At 43.1% G+C, this 21,354-nt stretch overlaps 1 protein-coding gene across 2 annotated transcripts in view; it reads left to right on the top strand.

Annotated features, from left to right (window-relative positions):
• LOC111843522 (nuclear factor of activated T-cells, cytoplasmic 3-like) overlaps positions 1 to 19,934 on the top strand; it is a 35,063-nt gene extending 15,129 nt beyond the window's left edge. For both annotated transcript variants that reach the window (XM_023811170.2, XM_072698426.1), the window contains exons 4-10: positions 5,840 to 6,039; positions 6,671 to 6,843; positions 7,616 to 7,756; positions 9,258 to 9,313; positions 9,499 to 9,625; positions 10,451 to 11,716; positions 17,324 to 19,934. In XM_023811170.2, coding sequence (XP_023666938.2) covers positions 5,840 to 6,039; positions 6,671 to 6,843; positions 7,616 to 7,756; positions 9,258 to 9,313; positions 9,499 to 9,625; positions 10,451 to 11,716; positions 17,324 to 17,385 — 2,025 coding nt within the window. In that variant the 3' untranslated portion in view covers positions 17,386 to 19,934. The remainder of the gene's footprint in view (positions 1 to 5,839; positions 6,040 to 6,670; positions 6,844 to 7,615; positions 7,757 to 9,257; positions 9,314 to 9,498; positions 9,626 to 10,450; positions 11,717 to 17,323) is intronic.
• Positions 19,935 to 21,354: the final 1,420 nt, after the last annotated feature.

The raw sequence follows: 21,354 nt of genomic DNA, 5'->3' as shown, positions 1-21,354 counted from the left end.
TTTGCTTATCATTTCAGCCGCTGCTGCCTGGAGGCTCTGTGTCTGAGTGTGAGCGCCTGTGTTTGGCCGCCGTCGTCACACTCAGATGGGGGTTGAGGCCAGAGGGAGATGCTTTCCAGTCTGATGTTGCCTGCAGTGCATGTGTGTTTCTTTGGTAGTTTTGAACAGACCCGGAAAGCCTGAAATGATACAAAACTTAAATGTTTTAAGTTGAAGCTTAACTGGAAAAGAGAACTTCTTATTCTCTCAGTGCTTTATACACATTCTCATCTTACTTGGTTGTCAGTGATATATGGTAAATTATACGATACATATGCCCCCTTCAACATTGACCTTAATCATACAATGCAAGTCTTGTATGACCTGTATTAAAACCACATCTGGTCTCCTATCATAAAGAAGTGGTCTGTAAATGTACAGTTTATACCAATCTTATTAAAGCCATACCAGAAAGTCACTCAGTGAACACAAGCTCTACAGCTGCATACATTTACCACGTCCTGCTTGTAGGTCACATGCAGAATGTTGCTCAGAGCAAACTGGAGAGTCAGACTCAGGTGAATATGCACAGGACAGCCTGTTGCATCACATCTGTGGCTAGACGACTTGTAAGCCCATATCCTGTCTAGCAGGGGTATCCTTTTGGCGTAATTAATCTGTTTAATGAATAATTTTTTCTCTAAGTATGATCCCTTCATGTTTGTGAAGCGTGTAGCATCTGGTGGCGTCCCACCCCCTAACGCACCGGTGTCATGTGTCCTCAGTCTGTGTTGTGGGGTCCCCGCACTGTGTAATGTCACACTTAAGACTTAAAACGCAAGCCGTCTCCTGTGAAATATACAGTAATAATTGGTTCATATTATGGGTGTAAATCGGTAGCCCCGAGGCAGTTCGAATTAATTACGATTATTGAGGGAAAAAATTTGGGAACAAATCTGTAATTTCCATCATGATTCAATTTGGCCGAATATTCAATTTTGAATTCAAACCTTATAATTTCACTGAAAAAAATTTACATTACTATGGGAATTAATGTTAACGGAATGCTTAGAAAGTAGAATCTCAGAACATTTATTGTTATTAAACAGGGAGAACATGCCACTTTAAAACTAAGCACATCTACTATACTGACTGGGGGTTTGCTAGCGGTGAAACTTGTCGAGCTTGTCAGCATGAATTAGCAGAATGATGTTACATCATGTTTTATTCTGTGGAAAACAAAAAATCTGTTGGCCAGATTTATAATTAATTATAAATATGCTTTGGCCTGATACTTCGAAACTACTTTTAAGTGGTGAATGGGCAACAAAATCCCTTGTTCTCTGCTACAGAAAATGGCTGCTCATCCAATGCATTTATCTCCATTTTTAAGTAGTTAATTGTGTCTTTAGCTGTGGTGCTGCTATCTTTGAATATTGTTCAAGTTTAAATATTGGCTGGCAGTATAGCCAGCAGCCAGTGTCCTGATTTTTAACAAATATTGGCCAATACCGACATGTCACCCAGCATGCTGTGCATTTTTAAGGCTAACATTCCTTTTTACTTGGCAAGCTAATTAGTCACTTCGGGGACTCGACCATCGCTACCATAACTGGCAAAAAGGACGACTTTTATGCACGACAAAATTTCGGGTGTTTCCCGAAAGCATCGTAGTGCAAATATCATCTTGACCATCAGAGAAAGTGTTCTGTGCTACAAGACAGGAGATTTTCCCAAAAACATCAAAGTGCTAAGATCATCAGGCAGTGGAGGCTCTGTGCTTTGGAAGTCTGTGGGCCTGCACTGCTACTTTGTGCATCTGCCCACAGCACGTGAACGTGAACGTATCCTTTGTTATTCCACAAAAAATCTGATTTTACCATGTCATATTGACACAATGAATCACTATTTTAATAATCAGTTCATCATGTTGTATGAATGCATCTTCACACACCCCTTAATGGGATGGATGGATGGATATTGTAATTAAACAACAAAATTTTGTTTGGCACTTTCACAAGGCAGCATAATGAACAAAATGTATGTAAATAGAACAATGAATAGAAGTCAATGACAATATTTAAATACTAAAATATAGAACATAATACAGTGTTATACAATATTAGTCCTGAGTGAGTTCTCATAACAGCCAGTCTTTTTATCAGTGTTGTTCATATAAAAATCTGCTGCTGTTTGGCAGTTGCATGCTTCTCAGTTTAAATGTTTGCAAAGTTCATGTTTGAGGTTAGTTTGAGGTTATGGATCTTACTTTATCATTCCTTATATAATCAAGTTGTTGTGATTTGCTGGAATCAAACATAAAACTGATATGTCTTTAAAGGGCATTTCAGCTTTGAGGCAGAGGCAGCCTTTTCCTGCAAAGAAGCCGTACACCCTGATGAGGAGTGACTGCAAATCCCTGTGCTTCTCTGTGTTGACCTTGTTCAAACCTCCTTCCAGTTAAAATACTGCACCGCTAACATGCAGTAATGGTACCTGGGAGTGCAGGGGCCCAGGAAAGCAGCCGCATTTGCCCGTGACCTTGAGTCTCTGGCCCAGTGGCTGGAATTTTCACTTGCGCATGCACTGACCCTCGCCATGGCAACAGTGGCAAAACACAGACACAGCCAGGCAGGCTTCCTGCGTCAATCACCATGTGCCTGTGAGTAAAGGGGAATGGTTAGCACATGCTCTGACAATGCACATGCTAGCCCTGTGCTGTGTTCTGGTGGGGAGGGGTTGGGGGGGTTAGGTTGGGGAGCTCGCATTTGGGGGCCTTTGTTCTTATTCAGTAAACATCAGACATTGAAATCACTGCTATTCCTCACTGAGTCACTTAGTACTATTTCTGGCTCTGTGCGACAGATGCAAGCCGGCTTTATATAGAGCCACATATGTAATATTATCCAACACTTTTATTTTAGTTTGAGTTTACTATTCTAGCCTTTAGGCCATGCAACTGTTTTCCCTGACTGGTATTAATGTCACCAGTTTAATATAACTGCCGATTCATCAGCTCTTACTCTCCATCTGCTGCGATCATGTTTTCAAAGCATTTTAAAAGGCAATGATGACTCCATCTACTGTCCTAGGATACTGGTGGCAGGTGTTTCTCCTCTATGCTCTGCCATGATCAGTTCCTTTTGTCTCTAATTTGTTCGTTTGGTCTCGGGGGGAAAAAAAAATGAAATCTTCCATCTAGGGCTGCAAAAAAGTTATTGGTTAATCCTGTGATCCGGTAACCAAACCAATCGATTAGCTGGGCCAAAACACAGGGTTCAAAGACAAGTGGAAAAGCTTTATTTAGGTATTTCTTAAGTCACAGTTTTAACGAAAACTTTACAGAGTGTGTAGAAAATCATCTTTGCGCCCTGACTTAGCGTTGTTGCAGCACGTATCAGGCTGTAGTTTCATGTTTTGACTTCCCTGTGTGTTGTGTGTGGCGCCCCCTCAGTATGAAGAGTCAAAAGAGTCTCTGTCAGTCACTGAAAAGGCTCCTCAGCTGTTTCACTGCCAGGGCCAATGAGAACCCAGCTACCAGTGCCCTCAAGTGTCAAAATAATGAGGCTGTCTTTCTGTGCTTGGTGCCCTGGCCATTCTTGGACACCGCTCTGGGACCTCACGGTGGGGCCCCTGGGTTCAGTCGCTGTCACATTAAGTTTTTATTTTGCCTCTTCTGGGGAACTTGGAAGTGAAATAATAATATGACCCAATTTTAATGAGGTTTAGGATATGTTGAGATATTTTTAAGTGACACCCTTCATAATGTTTGTGAATTTTACTCCCAATATTGAAGCTAAGTTTGCACCAACTGCTAAATTCTCTGAATGTACCCTCTGAGTTTACTTGCAACCTTTATGAATAATTATGCTAAGTTATACTAAGAAAGTCCATTGGTAATCCATGGTTTTTAATAACCAGTTTTAGATGTTATCTGGATCGCTTTCTGGGTTTCTGTTTGTAACACAGTCCGGTGTGACTATCATTACCTGTTCCAGCTAGACATGCTTTGTTTTGTTTTTGCAATTTTTTGCGCTTTTTTTTTTGCATCACGTTTCCTCTGAAAGTGATTTTGTTGTAGTGCCCCACTGCCTCTGGGCTCACACTACCTGCATATCAAGGCTGTGACACCCTTTCCATATCAGAAAAGGTACTTCCTGACTCTAACCTTCCCGCCAGAGGTCACTCATATTTTCACCTGCTTTTTTTGTAAATAATATACTTTTAAAAATCCATATAGCTTTGAAACATTAGCTTTACAATTCCAAGAAATGAGGGTGGAGTATGTTCTGTTTCTTGGAGATACGAAGAGGGATCACTGCTAGCTTGGGAGATACTGCAGAGTCAGCTTGGGCAGTGCTGATGTCACGGCACTGATTTATGATTATTGTTTTTGTTATTGTTTTCCTCTCTCTCATTCCCATTTCAATTTAGTTGGAAATCCATATAATTTCCTCACTGATGGAAGCAGTTCTGTCCCAGCTAGATATGGTCTTGCTTGATGGTTTCATCTGAAACTTATGTGACAGTCTCTTTTACCAGGTATCACTGCCTTTATGTTAAAGATCTTTCAGTAAACTGAAATAAGCGTGGAACATTTTTTTCCCAATTTAGCTGTACACTCAGCCGAATATATATGGGGGTAAGATCCCAGCGAATGTGAAAATTTGTGAATAGTTCTTTGGTCCATCAGAGCTGTGAGAATCCGCAGTCACAGGCACAGCTAATACGTGAAGGAGGCAGGTTGCTGAGATAAAGATCCCTTAGTTCTTTTATTTTTAAAAACAAAAATAACTTTTAATATTAAAGACATAGTACACACTTGCACTGACAGATATTAAATAATGCTGGTATTTATATTATGTGATCCAAATCATCTTCAGTATTGTTGGTCCAACCTAGCTATTTCTAGTTTACAGGTCATCTGGTTGTTGCTGTAATCTTTCGGCACGCTCCGAAAATATTCCCATTTAATTGTTGATGGCCACCTCTTGAATAACCAAAGCCGCAAATGTCAAATTTGCCGAATCTTGAAAAAATTAAATATATGCTGAGACCTCGGCCCAGTAGGTAAATGACAGGGTGTCACTGTGTCATTATCCTGTGACACTGAATGCAGGCCTGTGAGCCTTAGAGGCTGTGCCGGGTCTGAGCGCCTCTGTTTTTAACACTGTGCCACCAGTGGAGACATCTGGCAGCATGTGCTGTTAGTGCCACTTACAGCACTGTATGCCAGGGTCCAGTCAACGGGGGTCTTGTTTTCTCACTTGCAACCGCAGCAGTTTTAGGGATGGTCGTGGCAGTGAAGGCCTGTTCGTCTCTCCCTTTCACCCCACGTGTAGTACTGGGCCTGGCTTCTGTCCTGATACACAGTTAGAACATTTGGCTGTAGAGTATTGAGTATTGTGCTGCCGCCGGAATAATGTGTGATTATAATGTACTGTCTGCCTTGCTTGTACTTGTTCTTTGGACAAAAGTCTCTTCTTAATGAATGTAAATGTAAATGAGTAGTGTTGTCTTTGAGCCCGAAGCATATGATGTACTACAGCTAATTGTTCATGCATGGGTTGTTTTTAAACTTTTGTTGCCTTATTCTGTCTCCATTTTGTCCCAGGTGTTTGGTTTAATGGTATGTTGTTAACTTGTACTTGGCAAAGCTGGACTCAAATTTTTTTTTTTTTATGAACCATCTCAGGTCTGCAGCTCAATCAATCAGTCAATCAATCTATCAGTCAGTTTTATTTTGTATAGCGTTACATACAGCTCGATTCTTGCATGGTTGAGGTGGCCTATTGGTGGGCATGGATGGATGAATGGATGGATGGATGCTGCTCACACTTCATCGTCTTTTCTGTTGCAGCTTATAGGCTACAATGAAAAGCCAGTCAGCCTGCAAATGTTCATCGGCACTGCCGACGACCGTTACCTTCGACCACATGCCTTCTATCAGGTGCACAGAATCACCGGGAAGACGGTCGCCACCGCGAGCCAGGAGATCATCATCTCCAGCACTAAAGTTCTTGAAATCCCTCTGCTTCCAGAAAATAATATGTCAGCCAGGTATTTGCCGGAATGTCAGTGCACTTGGTGATGGTATTAAACAGCATTGCTGCCCAAACCATTAATTATAAACATATGTATAAATTAGGTACACAAAAATTACAGTACCTCGGTTTTGAAGTCACGGTTCAGTAAGTTTTCGGTGCAGAGGGGGTAAAACAAACAAAACATAAATTGCTTCTTTTTTTCTTTATTAAACAGTGGTTACGGAACAAAGTATGACTGTCTTGAATAAAAGTCTGTCAATACTGCTGCAACCTACTAATAAAAAACTAAAATTTACTTAAAGTAAATCAAAATAAATGTTCATTCAAGTAAATAAAAATAAAATACACAGGCACACACACACAGGTTCCGCATTTGCTGCATTTATTCAGTACATGTGCGTACCGAACCGAAAGACCTGTACCGAAAATTTTTGGTACAAATACGTGTTTCGTTACACTCCTAGTATAAATGTATCTTCCATCGTTAATTGAATACTTATTTTCACCTGAGTCCGAAGCATAATTTCCCTTAATTTCATTTTACATTCAATAGATTTAAATTTGATATTCTCATGACCTGTGCAGTGTAGAGTGTGTTTTCCTTAGTGTTGATTTCTGTGTCCTGTGTGCCCTTCCTACCACAGCATCGACTGTGCTGGGATTTTGAAGCTGCGCAATTCGGACATCGAGCTGAGGAAGGGGGAGACCGACATCGGGCGCAAGAACACGCGAGTCCGGGTGGTGTTCCGGGTTCATATCCCGCAGCCGGCAGGAAAAGTGCTGTCTCTGCAGGCGGCCTCTATCCCCGTCGAGTGCTGTGAGTGTCCTGAAGCCGCCCCCAGACCGAACACGCACACGCACACGCACACGCCAGTATGCCAAGCGCCGTGTGTCGCACTCTGGGTTATGAAAGTCACCGTTTCAAATCCTGTGGTCAACAGAGTAGTGACATTAGGGTCAGACCAATAGACTCTCTCTCATCTGTATGTGACACACGCTGTCAAAACAATAAAACTGCAGAAGCTGCGCATACAATCGCAGACATCCAGGTGCACCATTCATCCGCTGGTACTGATACACCAGATGAGTCCAGATTAGAGTGGGACTGTATCAATTGATTATAAATCTCCAAAGTGCAGGTGCTCTATTGAATTAAACTGCAGATATGTTTGTTATACACAAAAATGGTTCAGTGGTGTCCCTGGTTGTATTAACAAATGCATGTCTTTTAATTGTCTGGATACATGTGCTGCGATGAAAAGTGTACCAGTGGTAAATGGTTCTCATCTGCTTTTACAGATTTGTTGATAAATGCTCCCATATAGAGCTGCCCAGATTTTATGTAATGAATTGAGATTTCAGTCTAAAAATGCCAGGCACATGAAATAAGCACTTTTTAATATTAAATAAGTATGTAGATATCTAGTTTTATTGGAGATTCTCCCTTTCACATGACATACACATTTTTCCCGAAAATACAAAATTCTGGTTTAAATCCCTCATCTCTCCGTCTCGTCGTGTCCCTCTATGCCTGTTTAAAATCCCTCATCTCTCTGTCTGGTGCCCCATGTAACTGGCTTGTGCTGCAGCCCAGCGCTCTGCACAGGAACTACCCCATGTGGAGAAGAGCAGCCCGAACAGCTGCTCTGTCGACGGAGGGGAGGAGGTGCTCATCACCGGCTCCAACTTCTTTCCAGAGACCAAAGTCATCTTCCTGGAGAAGGGGCCAGGTGATATTTCTCTATCCTGATCTTTAGCTCTCCCTCATTTTTTTTTCTTAGGAAATGTTACCGTTTGACAGTTGTGCTGGTTCTCTTATAGTGTTTCATGGTCCATGGTCATGCGTTCATCTGTAACAGCAAGCCGCAGATTGACAAACACAAATAGTGGCTCACCCAGGGAATGCGGCTTGGATTGGATTGGACTGGATTAAATTTGATTAGATTCGATTTGATTATATAAAATTACATTAATCTCAAGGGAAATTGTTACTCTTGGTCCTCTGCCTGAACATCTGAGTTTATTTGACTAGCCCTAAGTGGGCCACTTGAGGTATTTTTTGGAGACAAAACAGAAGTGAGAACACAGGGCCCCTGTTTTGCAGGCTGAGATCCTAGGCAAAAATAGAAAATGGAGATTGCTCACCTTGGGTAACGCAGCCATTGTATCTGCAGGCTACCCCAAGATTTTGAGGGTCTAACATACCTTAAAACGCAATCACTGTCTCTGCCTCACTGTTTCTTTAATTGACATTTTTACGGCTGTTTTGTAAACTAGAGGAATCAAATTTGGATAGAATGTGATGAGTCCAAGATTTCAAGAATTGGAACATATCACTCACTGGATTATCTGCTACCATTGTGAAGAGTAAAAGATAATTTGCGCTAAAGGAGTATTTTAACAATTTTAATTTGAAATTTTATTTTAATAAAGGAATATTTTAGATTCTGTCAGAACAACTCCTCCCACACCCCGAAGCTGTACAATCTCAGCACTAGGCTTAAAGCCAGTTCATATTTCACTTTTCCGTGTGCAGTTTCGGTTGTGGACGCCAACACTGCGCCTACACTAGACTATGCCATGCTGTCCATTGTTTATTTTTATTATTACTCTGCATTCGTTAATTTGTTCATAAATCACAAACTTTTGGGTTGTAACATTTGTACAACTATTGCGTAACTTTTTGGTGAGCAATGGCTACCAGAATGATATAAAGTACAGTGTATTACCTGATATTTTCAATAAAAAAAGCACTATCACCAACAAACGATGCTGTCACAGCGAATGCGAGGCTGAGACTGAAGCGTTACCCTTTGTTTCCGCTGAGAGACGTGCCGCGAGACTCATTTCCCCATGCGTATAAGTTATCTTAGGTCGGCGTTCACGGTTCGACTTCTGAGATTCAGATCGAGTTCTAGGTAATTTTTTTTTCAAAGTAGTTGGTTTGACTTTTAAGAAATTCGAGTTCTAATGAGTTCGACAACTGAGGTACCATTTAATAATGCAGTATTAAAGTCCAGTTTCCACAGTTAGTCTTGTATAGGTTGTGCATGAAAAAACAGACTCCCTCTGCGAAGTGGTGTATTAGTGATGCCCAAACTTTGAGTTATTAAAGATTCCTGTGTCAGATCTTATAGTATTTACAATGTATTTATAATAATTCACGTCATGTGTTCCATTGGTCCACTCTGCTGGGAATAAAGCATATTGCTCCTTTCTCCCCTCTTCCAGATGGGCGTTCTCAGTGGGAAGTTGAAGCAAGAGTGATACGAGAGAAAAGTCAAGGGGTGAGTAAAAAAAAATACTCACAAGTGTATGTGTGATAATGCATTAAAGAATGTCATGTAACATTAGACAATGGAATACTTCCTTCTTTATCTGGCACAAAAAAAATCGGAGATGTAAAATCCTTTCTGCTTAAACAACCAGCTTTAATGCACTGGAATAGACTGAATTCTCGCTTTGTTTGTAGTGTAACATTGTGGTGGAGGTTCCCCCGTACCACAGCAAGGCTGCCAGCTCTGCCATTCAGGTGCAATTCTACGCGTGCAATGGGAAGAGGAAGCGCAGCCAGGCTCAGCGCTTCACCTATCTGCCAGGTACTGCCCACCCCAGCGGTGCCTTCGGCTTGCCCACGCGTCCTCTTGCCCCCTGACTCCTCCTGCAGCATGTTCCCTTCAGCTCAGCAGCTATGTGTGAAGGGCTTATGCAGAGATTATGCCACCTTTCAGCCACCGAGGATTAAATATTCAAATTAAGAGCTCGCAAACTTCTACTATGCAATAATTTGGAATTACATGGAATTCATCAGAAATTATTCTACAATAAGCACAATGCATTCTTTAATAACCATTTATATAAGAGGAAAAAAAAGAAATCCGTGCCCTGCCATGGGATATTCCCTGTGTTGCGCCCGTATCTTCCGGGACAGGCTTTGGACCTCTGCAACTCTGAATAGGACAAACGGGTACAGGAAATGGATATAAGGAAATTCATCCATTTTCTAACAGCTTATTCAGTACCATACCATCCAGTATTATAGGGCACAGGGCAGGGGAACGGCCTGAACAGGATGCCAGTTCATTACAGGGCACATAGACTATGGGCAATTTAAAGATGCCAGTTTACAATACAAAGCCCCTGACTGTAGAAAGCAGCTGGACCCCTGAAGGCAAAGACCTGAACCCAGCTGAGCACCTGCAGAAGGAATCTGTCGCGGTGGGACTCCTGTCTGACAATTTTGCAGTGATAACTTACTGGCGTTGATCCCCAAAAAGGTGTTAATCATTGTTATTACTGTCTCTGTCTCTGTGTGGGGCATTCTCCTGAGCATACCTTCAGTCCACTTTCCTGCGTTTGTCTTCGGAATATGTTTCTTTAGCAAATGCAGGATGATGACCTTACCCTGTCTCTCTCCTGTTTAGTGTCAGTGAAACAGGAACATAAAGATGAAGCGGACTTGTCGTCTACCTCCTTGCCCCTGGCCCAGCCCACCAGCGTTCCAGGGCTCCACCCAGCCAGGGCTCTTCTGCTGCCACCCGACCCGGTGCCCCAGCACGGCGGCCTGCCCCCGGGCCTGCTGCCTGGCAAGCCATCCCTCCAGGCTCTGTACTCTCAGATGAGCTCTTGCTCATTCCAGCTCCTGGCTCAGCCCCCGTGCCGCGGGCTTCCCCCGGGCCCTGACTGTCCACTGATCAGGCCGCCCTTGGCGTTCCCGGCGCCCCCAGGGCCACAGCAGAGGCCCCCATACCAGGCCCTCCCACACAGCCTGATGAATAGCTGTCAGCCCAGTGTTCCCCTGAGCACAGCCCCTGCTCCGGCCTTCCAGCAGCTCTCCTTACAAACCGAGTCTTCGGCCTCTCAGCTCCTGGCATTTGGCGCCGGCTTCACCTCCTCAGCCACGATTTCCGGCTCTGCTTCCCCTTCGGTCCCCGGCCAGCCCCTGATCCCCGCTTCCCCTTCGGTCCCCGGCCAGCCCCTGATCCCCGCTTCCCCTTCGGTCCCCGGCCAGCCCCTGATCCCCGCTTCCCCTTCGGTCCCCGGCCAGCCCCTGATCCCCGCTTCCCCTTCGGTCCCCGGCCAGCCCCTGATCCCTTCTATCCCTTCGGTCCCCGGCCAGCCCCTGATTCCTGCTTCCCCTTCATTCCCCGGCCAGCCCCTGATCCCTGCTTCCCCTCCGGTCCCCGGCCAGCCCCTGATCCCTGCTTCCCCTTCGTTCCCCGGCCAGCCCCCGATCCCTGCTTCCCCACAGTTTCATTCTCTGGGCTTTCCCTGCCCCACCCCTGCGCCGGTTTCATCGCCTCCCCTCCCTGTTGAGCCACCCCAGCTGCAGCACCCCTTGGGCTACCACCCGCCCAGCCAGGGCTCTGCTTCGTTCCCCTCTTCCAACACGGCCCCCCTATCTATGGGGTCCTCGCCCCACTCGGGGCCATCTTCACCCCAGCTCCAGTCGCTCCCATACCAGTCCCCCACCCCCGGCTCAGCATCCTCCCCTTCACCTACCTCCAGCAGCCCCCTGATGCACTTTCGGCACTCAGGTCAACCCCCGGCTCAAGCAGCCAGTCCAATTGTAGGAAGCCAGGTGTGCCCCCTGGCCCCCCAGGGGGAGAGGATGAACATCAAGCAAGAGTCCGAGGGCAAGGAACTCGCCTTCAATGCTATTGGCTTGCAGGACATTACGCTGGATGACGGTGAGGGCATCCCCTGAGAAAGTCATATTAATGCATTTTTCCTTTTAAAAATTAGTTTAAATAGCAGAAAAATTTTCTGCAGCTTTCACGTCTGGCAGATGATATGGCCAGCAAACAGTTTATGCACTAGGGCTGGGCGATGTGCAATGTTAATGCACAATGTTATGCACATTCAATTGTCACATCACAAAGATTGCGATAATCAGCTGGGTTTAGATTAGGCTTGGGGTGTATCTAATTTTTCATACCATCAGGACATACCGTGATATACTGTATTTTCAGAAGTGACATTATTTTGCAATACAGTTCGGGTTTTTTGATATCTTGCCAATAACATTCATTGAGTGAGGTGGGTGGAATTCCACAGTAAGATCCGCCTAATAGATCATCAATATGTTTTGCTAAAACATTTGTATTCTGCCATAGGAAACAAAACTTATCAAGCTTTGCAATTTTAAACATCACACTTTCCTAGCCAATCGTAGTAGTTTTTGCCCTTGCTGTCAGACTCACTCATAGACTGTGTGATGCGTTTGTGAGCAATATAACAAAAACGATTGAGGAGAAGGGAAATGAACGATATCTGGCCACCAAAAGACATTAGTCGTCCATCTCATGTACATATTTTACATACTATTGAGCACAACTCAGCACGGTTCACTGCAACACTGCCAACTTCTTTGACTGACCGACTAAGTTCTATTTTGCTTTATAAATATCACTATATATATATATATATATATATATATATATATATATATATATATATATATATATATATAAAAAATCACGTTGCAATATTTGAAATATTTCTAATATTGTGTAGCCCTAATATGCACTCATGACTGATTTTGTCAGAATCTGCAGAGGGAATGCGTGTTATATGCATATGACACGCATGACTGTGGGAAATTGTGCACACTGAGACTCAGCCTTGTGCACGTAGGTCTTTCTCTTGCAGTTGTTTAAACTTAGAAATTTTCCATGGCTTGGAAGATTTACTAGCAGTTTGGCACGGAACTTGTATTACGTCACTTTAATATATTGCCTATATGATATATTAGGTCAGAGTGTAGAATAGCAGTGCTTTACTTTATTCATTCCCATGGGGGAATTGCCTTATCTTTGCTCTACTCTATGGAGTGAAAGAACGCATACAAACACTTTTCACAGTCATCAATGGGAGTGCGCAGCGCAGAGGAATGCATGCAACAGTGCATTTTCAAAATGCAGAACACACACGTTGATGAAAAGCGCAATGCAAGCCATATAGTAGGAACGACTCCTAAGGGCCCAGTGGTGGCATGAGTCTGCTGGCCCTGGGATTCAAACCAGCAACCTTATGATCACAGGCTCAAAGTTCTAACTTGCAGAGTGATACAGCACTCTGATCTCTTTTGTCTGTATAATAGATAATGCTATAGTTGTTTTGCAGGTGTTTGTTTTAATGTTTAGTCCATTTATAAAGCACATTAAGGATCTTGCTTATGTGATTTTGGCCTGGAGAGCTTCTAGGCACTCGCCCTGGTTGCCATAAAGAGGAGGCTTTTCATGAAATGCGTCTGTAAGCAGAAATGAGCTGGGTTCAGGTGTGAAAGACGTGCAGGGCACCGTCACCTGCAAGGCTTAGGATCCCTGCGGCGCCACCATGTGGCAAAGGCTGGAGCGTGCTACTCAGTGCTGCCGCTTCTGGGTGGCGGCATAGCTTTTTGCGAAAGGGAATTTTGGACTTTGGCTTGGATGTCGCGTGTGGGATTAAACTCCCCAAAGTGCCGCCGTATAAATAGTAACTGTAACATTCTGGCTCCGTGGGCATCCTGTCAGGCATCTCAGCATAAAGAGGTAGATTCGTTTATTTTTAGCAGGTCAGTGATGGCCGCATGGATGGAAGCCAGGCTCAACAATGTGGCACCTGGTAGCATAGCTGCTAGAAATGTTCTGTTGAGTAAAGCGTGGCTCATTGTAATTAACTGGTGAACCATTGTAATTCTGTGCTATCCTCAGCATTAAAATACATAGGTCCTCTGGTAGGTTTGGCCTCTGATTTGACTGTCTTGGGTTATGCCTTTTAACTGCTGTTTCTAGTTAAACCACAGAACTTGTGCGATACTAACTGGAGCCGTGATCTTTCCACCCGGGAGTGTTTTGTATGTTATAGTTTGCATACATTGAACAAGAAATGGCAGCAATGCCTTGTGCTGTGATATATGAGGTGCAAAGCCATACCGGTGGCCCTCAGACTCAGTAACGCAGTGTGACATCAGCAGTGTGACATCAGCAGTGTGACAGCATGTGCTGATCCACTCTCCTGTGAGCCCGGCTGCTCCTGCACATGGGGCGTCTCTAAATGTCACCAGGGGCCGCAGTCACGCTCTCGTCAAGATAATTACACCCGTCGCAGCCGTAAATGATCAGAGGCTTCTTGGATCTTTAATGAATCACCTTGTACGGGACGGTGCGTCTGCGCTGTCTGCATATGTCTGCGCAGGCCGCATCCTGCGTGCATCTGCCATATGCCCCTGTTTTGGTTGGTGCTCCAGCCGTGAGTTGCAGCACTGGCCAGGGTTAATAATAGAGCGGGCCTTCTGTGCTCTGTCATACGCAGGAGTCCACGCAAACAGTATGGTCTCCGTGGTGATTAGCTGAGCTGCGCTAGGGGAGGGGCTGCCCCCAGGGGGCGCTCCGCCGCCGCCGGCAGCGCTAAGGTGGCTCATTTTACCCCAGCAGCCATATGTCAGAATGAGGCAGCAGCACAGCATTCATTCTGTTCCCATGAATCCTCTCCTGTTTTCTGCATTCAGTTTTTCATTCACTTTGGACGAAATTCACTCATTTGCTTTAACACCTTTTGTGTTGGATCATTTGATGTCTCAAATACCGACTAATACTTACTGATCTTTGACACGAGGCAGGTTTTCCGGTGAGCTTCCTGGCTTAATATTGTTTTGCTGAACAACAGCTGTGCCAACTCAACCCCCACACCTTAAACCAACTTGTGTAAACAAAGTAGCAACAGTATACTGGTGCTCTTCATTTGGGTTCAGGTTTCACCACATCACCGGCAGTGAGTCTGTCTGATCAAATGTCTTCTACATTTCAGGCCTATTGGCCTACGGAGGAATACACAACCACGATGAGAGACCAGGAATGAACAGGAAGCGAACTACAAGTTAACTCAGCAGGCAGATGTTACTGGCTTAAAGTGACAGAGCTGCTTAATTGCTTTACATCCCACATTTTGGGCTTTATATGAATGGTTGTTACCGTTCTGTACAGGGTCAGTGTTGACTAGCTTAATGAAGACGGCAATCCATGAAGGAAGTACATTAAGGCTTATGAAACCACTGAACTAGAGGGCCCCATGAAAATGTAATTTCATCTTCACAGATGTCCTGTGCTGAGACATGTAGGGATCCCCTTCAAGAAATGAAAATGATCAAAATGATGAGTAATTTAATGCAGTTGTGTTACATTTGTAACATCTCTAGCTTTCAATTAGTAGAAATGTATCAGTTTCTTACAAACGTAACAGTCTCTTCATACTTATGCTCTCTAACTAATATAGCAGCAAAGAAAGACTGCAAAAAAAAGTCATTGACATTCAACAGTTGTGGTAAATTTCTGGTGTAGAAGGTTGATGCAGCTCTTTCAGTTGCGACATGTGAAGATGCCTGTTGCTGTCATCAGAACGATGGAGGTCACGTGTGACCGTGACTTGGCTAAAGATCGAACAAATTAAAGCTCATACTTTCAGAAGATATGGTGTTGCCGCATTGTTTACCCGGTAACCATTTTTCTGCGTGCATGTAAGTCTAATTACTGAGTCCTCCTCCATATTGCAATTGAGACACATTTGGAGCTGTTGCTAAATACTATATATGTTTAAGTGAAGCCTGGATGTAGTTTTTACTTTTGTCGTAAAACAGAAACACTTCAGCGTCTCCATATCCTGCTTCGCGTCTGTGCACATCTTGGTCTCTATCTCTGTGTGTCTATGGTCTGGTGTTTCTGTGAGTAGCATACAATAGCTGAGAGGTGTCTTCAGTTAACCTGGTCACCAAACGGTATACAGTGCTCACAGATTATTGTTATTTCTTATTGTTATTATTATTGTTATAGTTGTTATGGATGTTATTGTTATTATGCAGTAGATCTATGCAGTGCTTTTTCAAACCTTTTAAAACAATTTTCTGACAAGAAAATCAGTTCAGTGTGTTCTTATTCTGTTAAAACTTGCCATGAGCCTCATTTTTTTCCATCTGCCTTTTTTCATCATCAGTGACTGAAAGATTTCCATTGCGTTCTCACCGGCATAATGTGCGGGAAGCTATCGAAGGTCACATCTTAGCAGGAGAGCTCTGTGACCACTGACTCAACCTGCTGCACCACACTCCACACCAGAACAGTTTCTTTCCACTTTTTGCTACAGCTGAGATTGCAAGTTAGGCACATTTCCACATTAAGGTCTCTGTCTTCCTTGGTTATTGAGTATGGGAATGAATAGAGCACAGAATCTGGAGCATCTGTCTCCTTGACTGGTGTTGTGATATGACTCCAGAGCCTTTAAAAAGAGCCATGGCAGAGAAGAGCGTATGCTGGGCCCCAGCTGAACTCAGAAGTTGGAAATTTCAACTGGAACACCCCCTGAAGTCAGAATTCCAACTCAGAAAGTCAGAACCTCCGCAACCCCAATTTCAGAATTCAAAATGGCTGCGCCTTTATCGACAGAAGTTAAAGCTGTGGTTTACTGTTTATTTACATGTTCGCCTTATTTGTGGCTCGTGCACAGTATAGTCCAGTCCATTCGTTATCTGTGGATGTGTCACTATGGTGTTTGTACAGAATAAACCCTGTAATGCGTCATCAACTGATATTGCTAACAACGGCTAATAATGAACCAAGCTAGAACTGGGGCCTGTTTCAGAAAGCAGGATTTCTTAGCTGGATAATTTGTCAGATTTAAAGCCACTTAAATTGGGGTACCTTAAACCTGACCGGTTATCCGGCTAAACAGGAAGTCCAACATTTTAAAACAGTGTCCTGCTATAGCTAAGTGGCTTTCCGACTTGTCGTAGTAAAACAAATTTAACTTGGGTGTGACGTCATTCCCAACTCTGACTTCTGACCTCCAAGGTAAACGGAACGCAGCATTAGCCTTTGAATGTTCCTTTATAAGGGGCGGCATGGTGGTGCAGTGGTGGAGTTTGGATGTTCTCCCGTGTCGTCGTGTGGTTTCCTCCAGGTACTCTTGTTTCCGCCCACTGTCCAAAAACATCCTGAGGTTAATTGGAGTTGCCAGGTTGCCCATAGGTGTGCACATGTGGGTGAATGGTGTGTGTGCCCTGTGATGGGTTGGTGCACCATCATGGGTTATTCCCTGCCTTGTGCCTGTAGCCTCCAAGATAGGCTTCAGACCACAAGTGACCCTGAATAGGACAAGAGGTTACAGAAAATGGATGGATGGACGGACGGACGGACGGACGGACGGATGGATTGATGGATTGATGGATGGATGTTCCTCTATATCTGGAATACCCATCAAGAGTAGTACACCTTCCACTTCATAGGTAAATCTGTACTGATTGTGTCTCTGTGCTTCTCCTGTAGTGAATGAGATCATTGGCCGTGACATGTCTCAGGCTCCAGCTGGAAGTCACAGCCAGTCATAGCTAACTCTGCACCTGGAACAGGGGTCCTCTGCACTGGGAGCACCGACGTCCTGCTGTCCGCTCTATCCTGCTTTCAGCGCCCCCTGTGGGTCAGTGCCGAAAGCAAACCTAGAGCGATTCTCTCCAGAGAAGCCAAGGACTGGCAGAACAGCGCCCCCACCAGGCCACACTTACCGCTGCACCCCTGGTGCAAAGACAGCTCGTCCAGCTTGATATCAAGTGGAACTTTACAACCAGCACTGGTTCTAGAAGACAAAGGTCAATCATGAATCATTCCACCTTGGAGTTCCTAGTGGGTTTATAATATGCAACATTCCATCCTTTTTTTGAACTTTAAAACGGATGACTTCATATTTTTTCCTCACTTCAGGTTGCACAATTGCCTTATAAACATGTTGTTGCTTCGAAAGATGTTAAAAGCTTTTAATTGTAAAAAATTTTATATAGTTGACTTCAAAAGTTATTGTAAACGTTACAAAAAAGATATTTAAAATACTTTAAGCTATTTGTAAATATTGTGGAGGCTTTGTAGTGCTCACCAAGTTTGGTGTTACTTGCTTTTTTATGGATATTTGCTGAATTTTTAAAGAGCCGTTTGAAATAGAATATCTCTTAACGTGGCTGTGAGTGTCAGTCGATTTGACAAAGCTGAAAATTGGGGGAAAAGTTGTTGAGACAGAGCCCTCTGCTGGTTGCTGATAACCGTTACAGCTTTCCTAGGCAATATTTCTTCTGCAGGGCTGCTCCTGCGTGCCTTCCAGGTGAATCTATGGACAGACACAAATTAACATAATTGAGCTAGTATGTATAATACATTTATTATAAGTTGGAAACATCACAGATTTGAAATCTTTTGTCCAAAGTACAGCTAGTGTCCCTGGAGAATAGGGGTCAAGGGTCTGTCTCAAAGGCCCAATGGTAAAATCACTCTGCCAGCCACAGGATGTAAAGCGACCATGGGCACCGAGTCTGAGCCCCCAGGGCCACACGCTGTGGGTATGACCCGTAGTAGCACAAAGAACAAATTTGCTCATGTTTCCTACTGAATTAGCCAAGCTGCCTTTCCATTCCGCGTGATTTCTTTGAAAGCAGTTAAACTCTGATTAAATTACATAAAAATCCATAGCGACAATTTGACCATGGTAATATAGATCATGGTGTAACAGTAATCTATAAATGATAAACACTTTAAATTCAGGTCAGACCTTACTGAATCCTATTTAATTTTGCTGTATTGTATTTTTATTTCAATGTTGGTACAATAGTACTTTTGAGGGAAAGTAATTTTATAATAAAAAAAGGAAAAAGCTAATTAAAAGCCAATGAGTAAGAATAGTGGAATGTTTGCTGGAACCGTTTTCTGAAAGATTTGCATGCAGCGTGACACGAGTGACCTTTCATTGCAGAATTGTGTGTAGCTTTCCTGTTTGTTTCATGCCACGTGTGTTCAGGGGATACTGCATAAATGCATCTATGCACCATTTCATATACTCTCTGCCTTAAGATTCTTACCTGACGTGAGTAATATTCTTGCATGTGTATTGTTGTATTTAAGACCTAGTGCATCTCTTTTAGGGATGTATGTGGTGTTACCTTTGAGACTTTTGACACAGCACTGTAGAGGTGTGCGGATGTTGTGCAGAACTGCAATTAAGACACAACCTGCTATGCACTAAATCCTGTCTGATGCCTTTTAAACAAACTTGGATGCCTGAATAAGACCATTTCTAGATGCTTTAATGAATTTTCTGATAAGTAGGAGACTTAATTCCCTGTGAACAATTAAAATGTTTTTTTTTTTTTTTTGTTTGTTTTGGTTTATGTTGCTTTCAAAAAGGATTCAGTTATATGGGTCTTATTCTGGTGGGATGGGTTTAAGACTGTTAGTATTTTTGTATTTCAATAAAGAAAACATCAATAGATGATTATTATGCAAGCTGAGATTGTAAAACAACATAACATTCACTCCATTCAAATGTACAAAATTTTTAAGATGATTTTAATAGTTTCACGCACAATAAGGTTGAATATGTGATTGATCTGTTGGACTAGTTTCAAACTCCAGTTTGTGAAATTTTAACAGCACTCTTCGGTACTCTTTAAGACTTCATTTGACTTCATTCAGAGTGCTGCTTGTATAGCAGAATGCTTCAGAAAGCACAATGGACAGGGCAGTGCTGCAGATGCTGGTCTGGATGTATTCAGACCTGTGCAGGCAACACAAACAGCCTGCCGTCTGCCGCTGCTGTGTTTGTCCTGAACCAAAGATGGAACGGTCTGTTCACACTACTTACTGGTCAAACAAACTCTGGACTATTTTTGATACTCTAGATGGATGTCATTCCTAAAGGTTTAAGGAAAATAAGAAACTTTGTTTAAAAAAATTCAAAGGGAAACACAGGTTTAATGTTTACAAGGCCTTGTATTATGTGCATTTATGTATTTTAATGTTTTGTAATGCTGTGTCATTCAGAAACGTTGAAAGAAAAAATTGCAGTTTAGGCTCTTAACTGGTAGTGTATCAATAAAATGCAAAACAGAAAGATGAATCCTTGTCTGTTCATATTCATGTCGGAACATCAGAGACCACATGCAACTGAACAACAGCAAGCAACATGAAGCCCTGTTCACTTCCTTCATCGCAGCAAGGCCTGCTCTTGCAGAGATAATGTGCTTCAGCTTCTGTAATTAGGTACCACAATCCTGCTAAGTTTCTGTTAACAGCTCCACTAAAGGCCAGGTGACACTGGGTGAGGCGTCATCCTTCACAAAGACCATGGTAGAATATCATCATGACCCCTGAGTGTTGAACATGCTTGCCAGTAAATAAGGGACAGTGAGTTTAGTCTCGCTCACTTGGCTCCTAAGAAAACAAAGGGTGATTCTTTCCTCACTGTATTTTTGATATGCAAATAAATAAACTACCTTTATCTTTTCATCCTGACGTACATTTAAGTGTGAGTTCTTAAATTGAGTCGAGTAGAATAAATCATGTGCGAGTACTCTAAGAATAGTGCACAAAATACAACTTGTAAACAAAGCTTTCATTTGAAGTCTTTATACTCGCTGATTATTTACCTCAACATGTATGATAAAAGATTTTGTCTCACAATTTGTGAATTTCTCAATCTGAATTTGTGAAATTGCTTATTTCTTGCAGAATTTAAAACATCACAATTTGTTAGAAGTTATTGGGTTTTTTTGCTTTGACTTTTTCTACGTACTTAAATTTATATCATGTTGCTTTGGATCATATTAAGAACATGTAGCGGAATTTACATTTACATTTACTATGGCTTTCATTGCCAGTCATTCCATGGAATGGAATTGACAGAAATGCATATTAGGGTTAGGGTAGCCTTGCACTGGGGGGGAGGGGCGGGGTTAGGGTAGCCTTGTACTGGGGGGAAGGGGCGGGGTTGCCCCCTGGGCCCAGTCTGGGTGTGGCCTCTATATTCATACTTTAATACTTTACATTGGAGATATTTTAAAAAACTAACTCTTTTTTTTTTTTTAAATCTATGTGACGAGATGAATCTAAGGGACTTTGTCTGAGTGTCTATGACCTTCCTAGGCCAAGATAAAGCTAAACTTCCCAATTTTAATATTAACATGCTTAAAATGCAAATTTTGAGATACCAGCAAAATCGGCCTCCAGGTGCAAAGTTTGAGCCCAATCCAGCCATGCTAACAAAAATTAGCATGCTAGTGCTAACTTGGGCTTCAGTACCATCAATGGCATGTTGGGCCATGCTAATGCAGATGTTGTCAAGTTTAGGTGGCGATTTGTAGGGTGTGGTGTGTGGGCGATACTCATCATCTCTAGAAGACTAGACTCCATTTATGTTCTGTTAGCCCCAGACCAACATCCCTACAATGCTATCCAAGTGGATCTAGGGTGGCTCTTCAGCCAAATGTATCTTCATTGACACTGTTCCTTTTCCAGGCCATCTGAGTGGAACCTGAGAT

The sequence above is a fragment of the Paramormyrops kingsleyae genome, chromosome 13 (genome assembly GCF_048594095.1).
Source record: "Paramormyrops kingsleyae isolate MSU_618 chromosome 13, PKINGS_0.4, whole genome shotgun sequence".
In the NCBI taxonomy this organism is placed as follows: Eukaryota; Metazoa; Chordata; class Actinopteri; order Osteoglossiformes; family Mormyridae; genus Paramormyrops; species Paramormyrops kingsleyae.
Note: the sequence above shows the minus strand (reverse complement) of the source record. Positions and strands in the feature narration are given on the sequence as shown.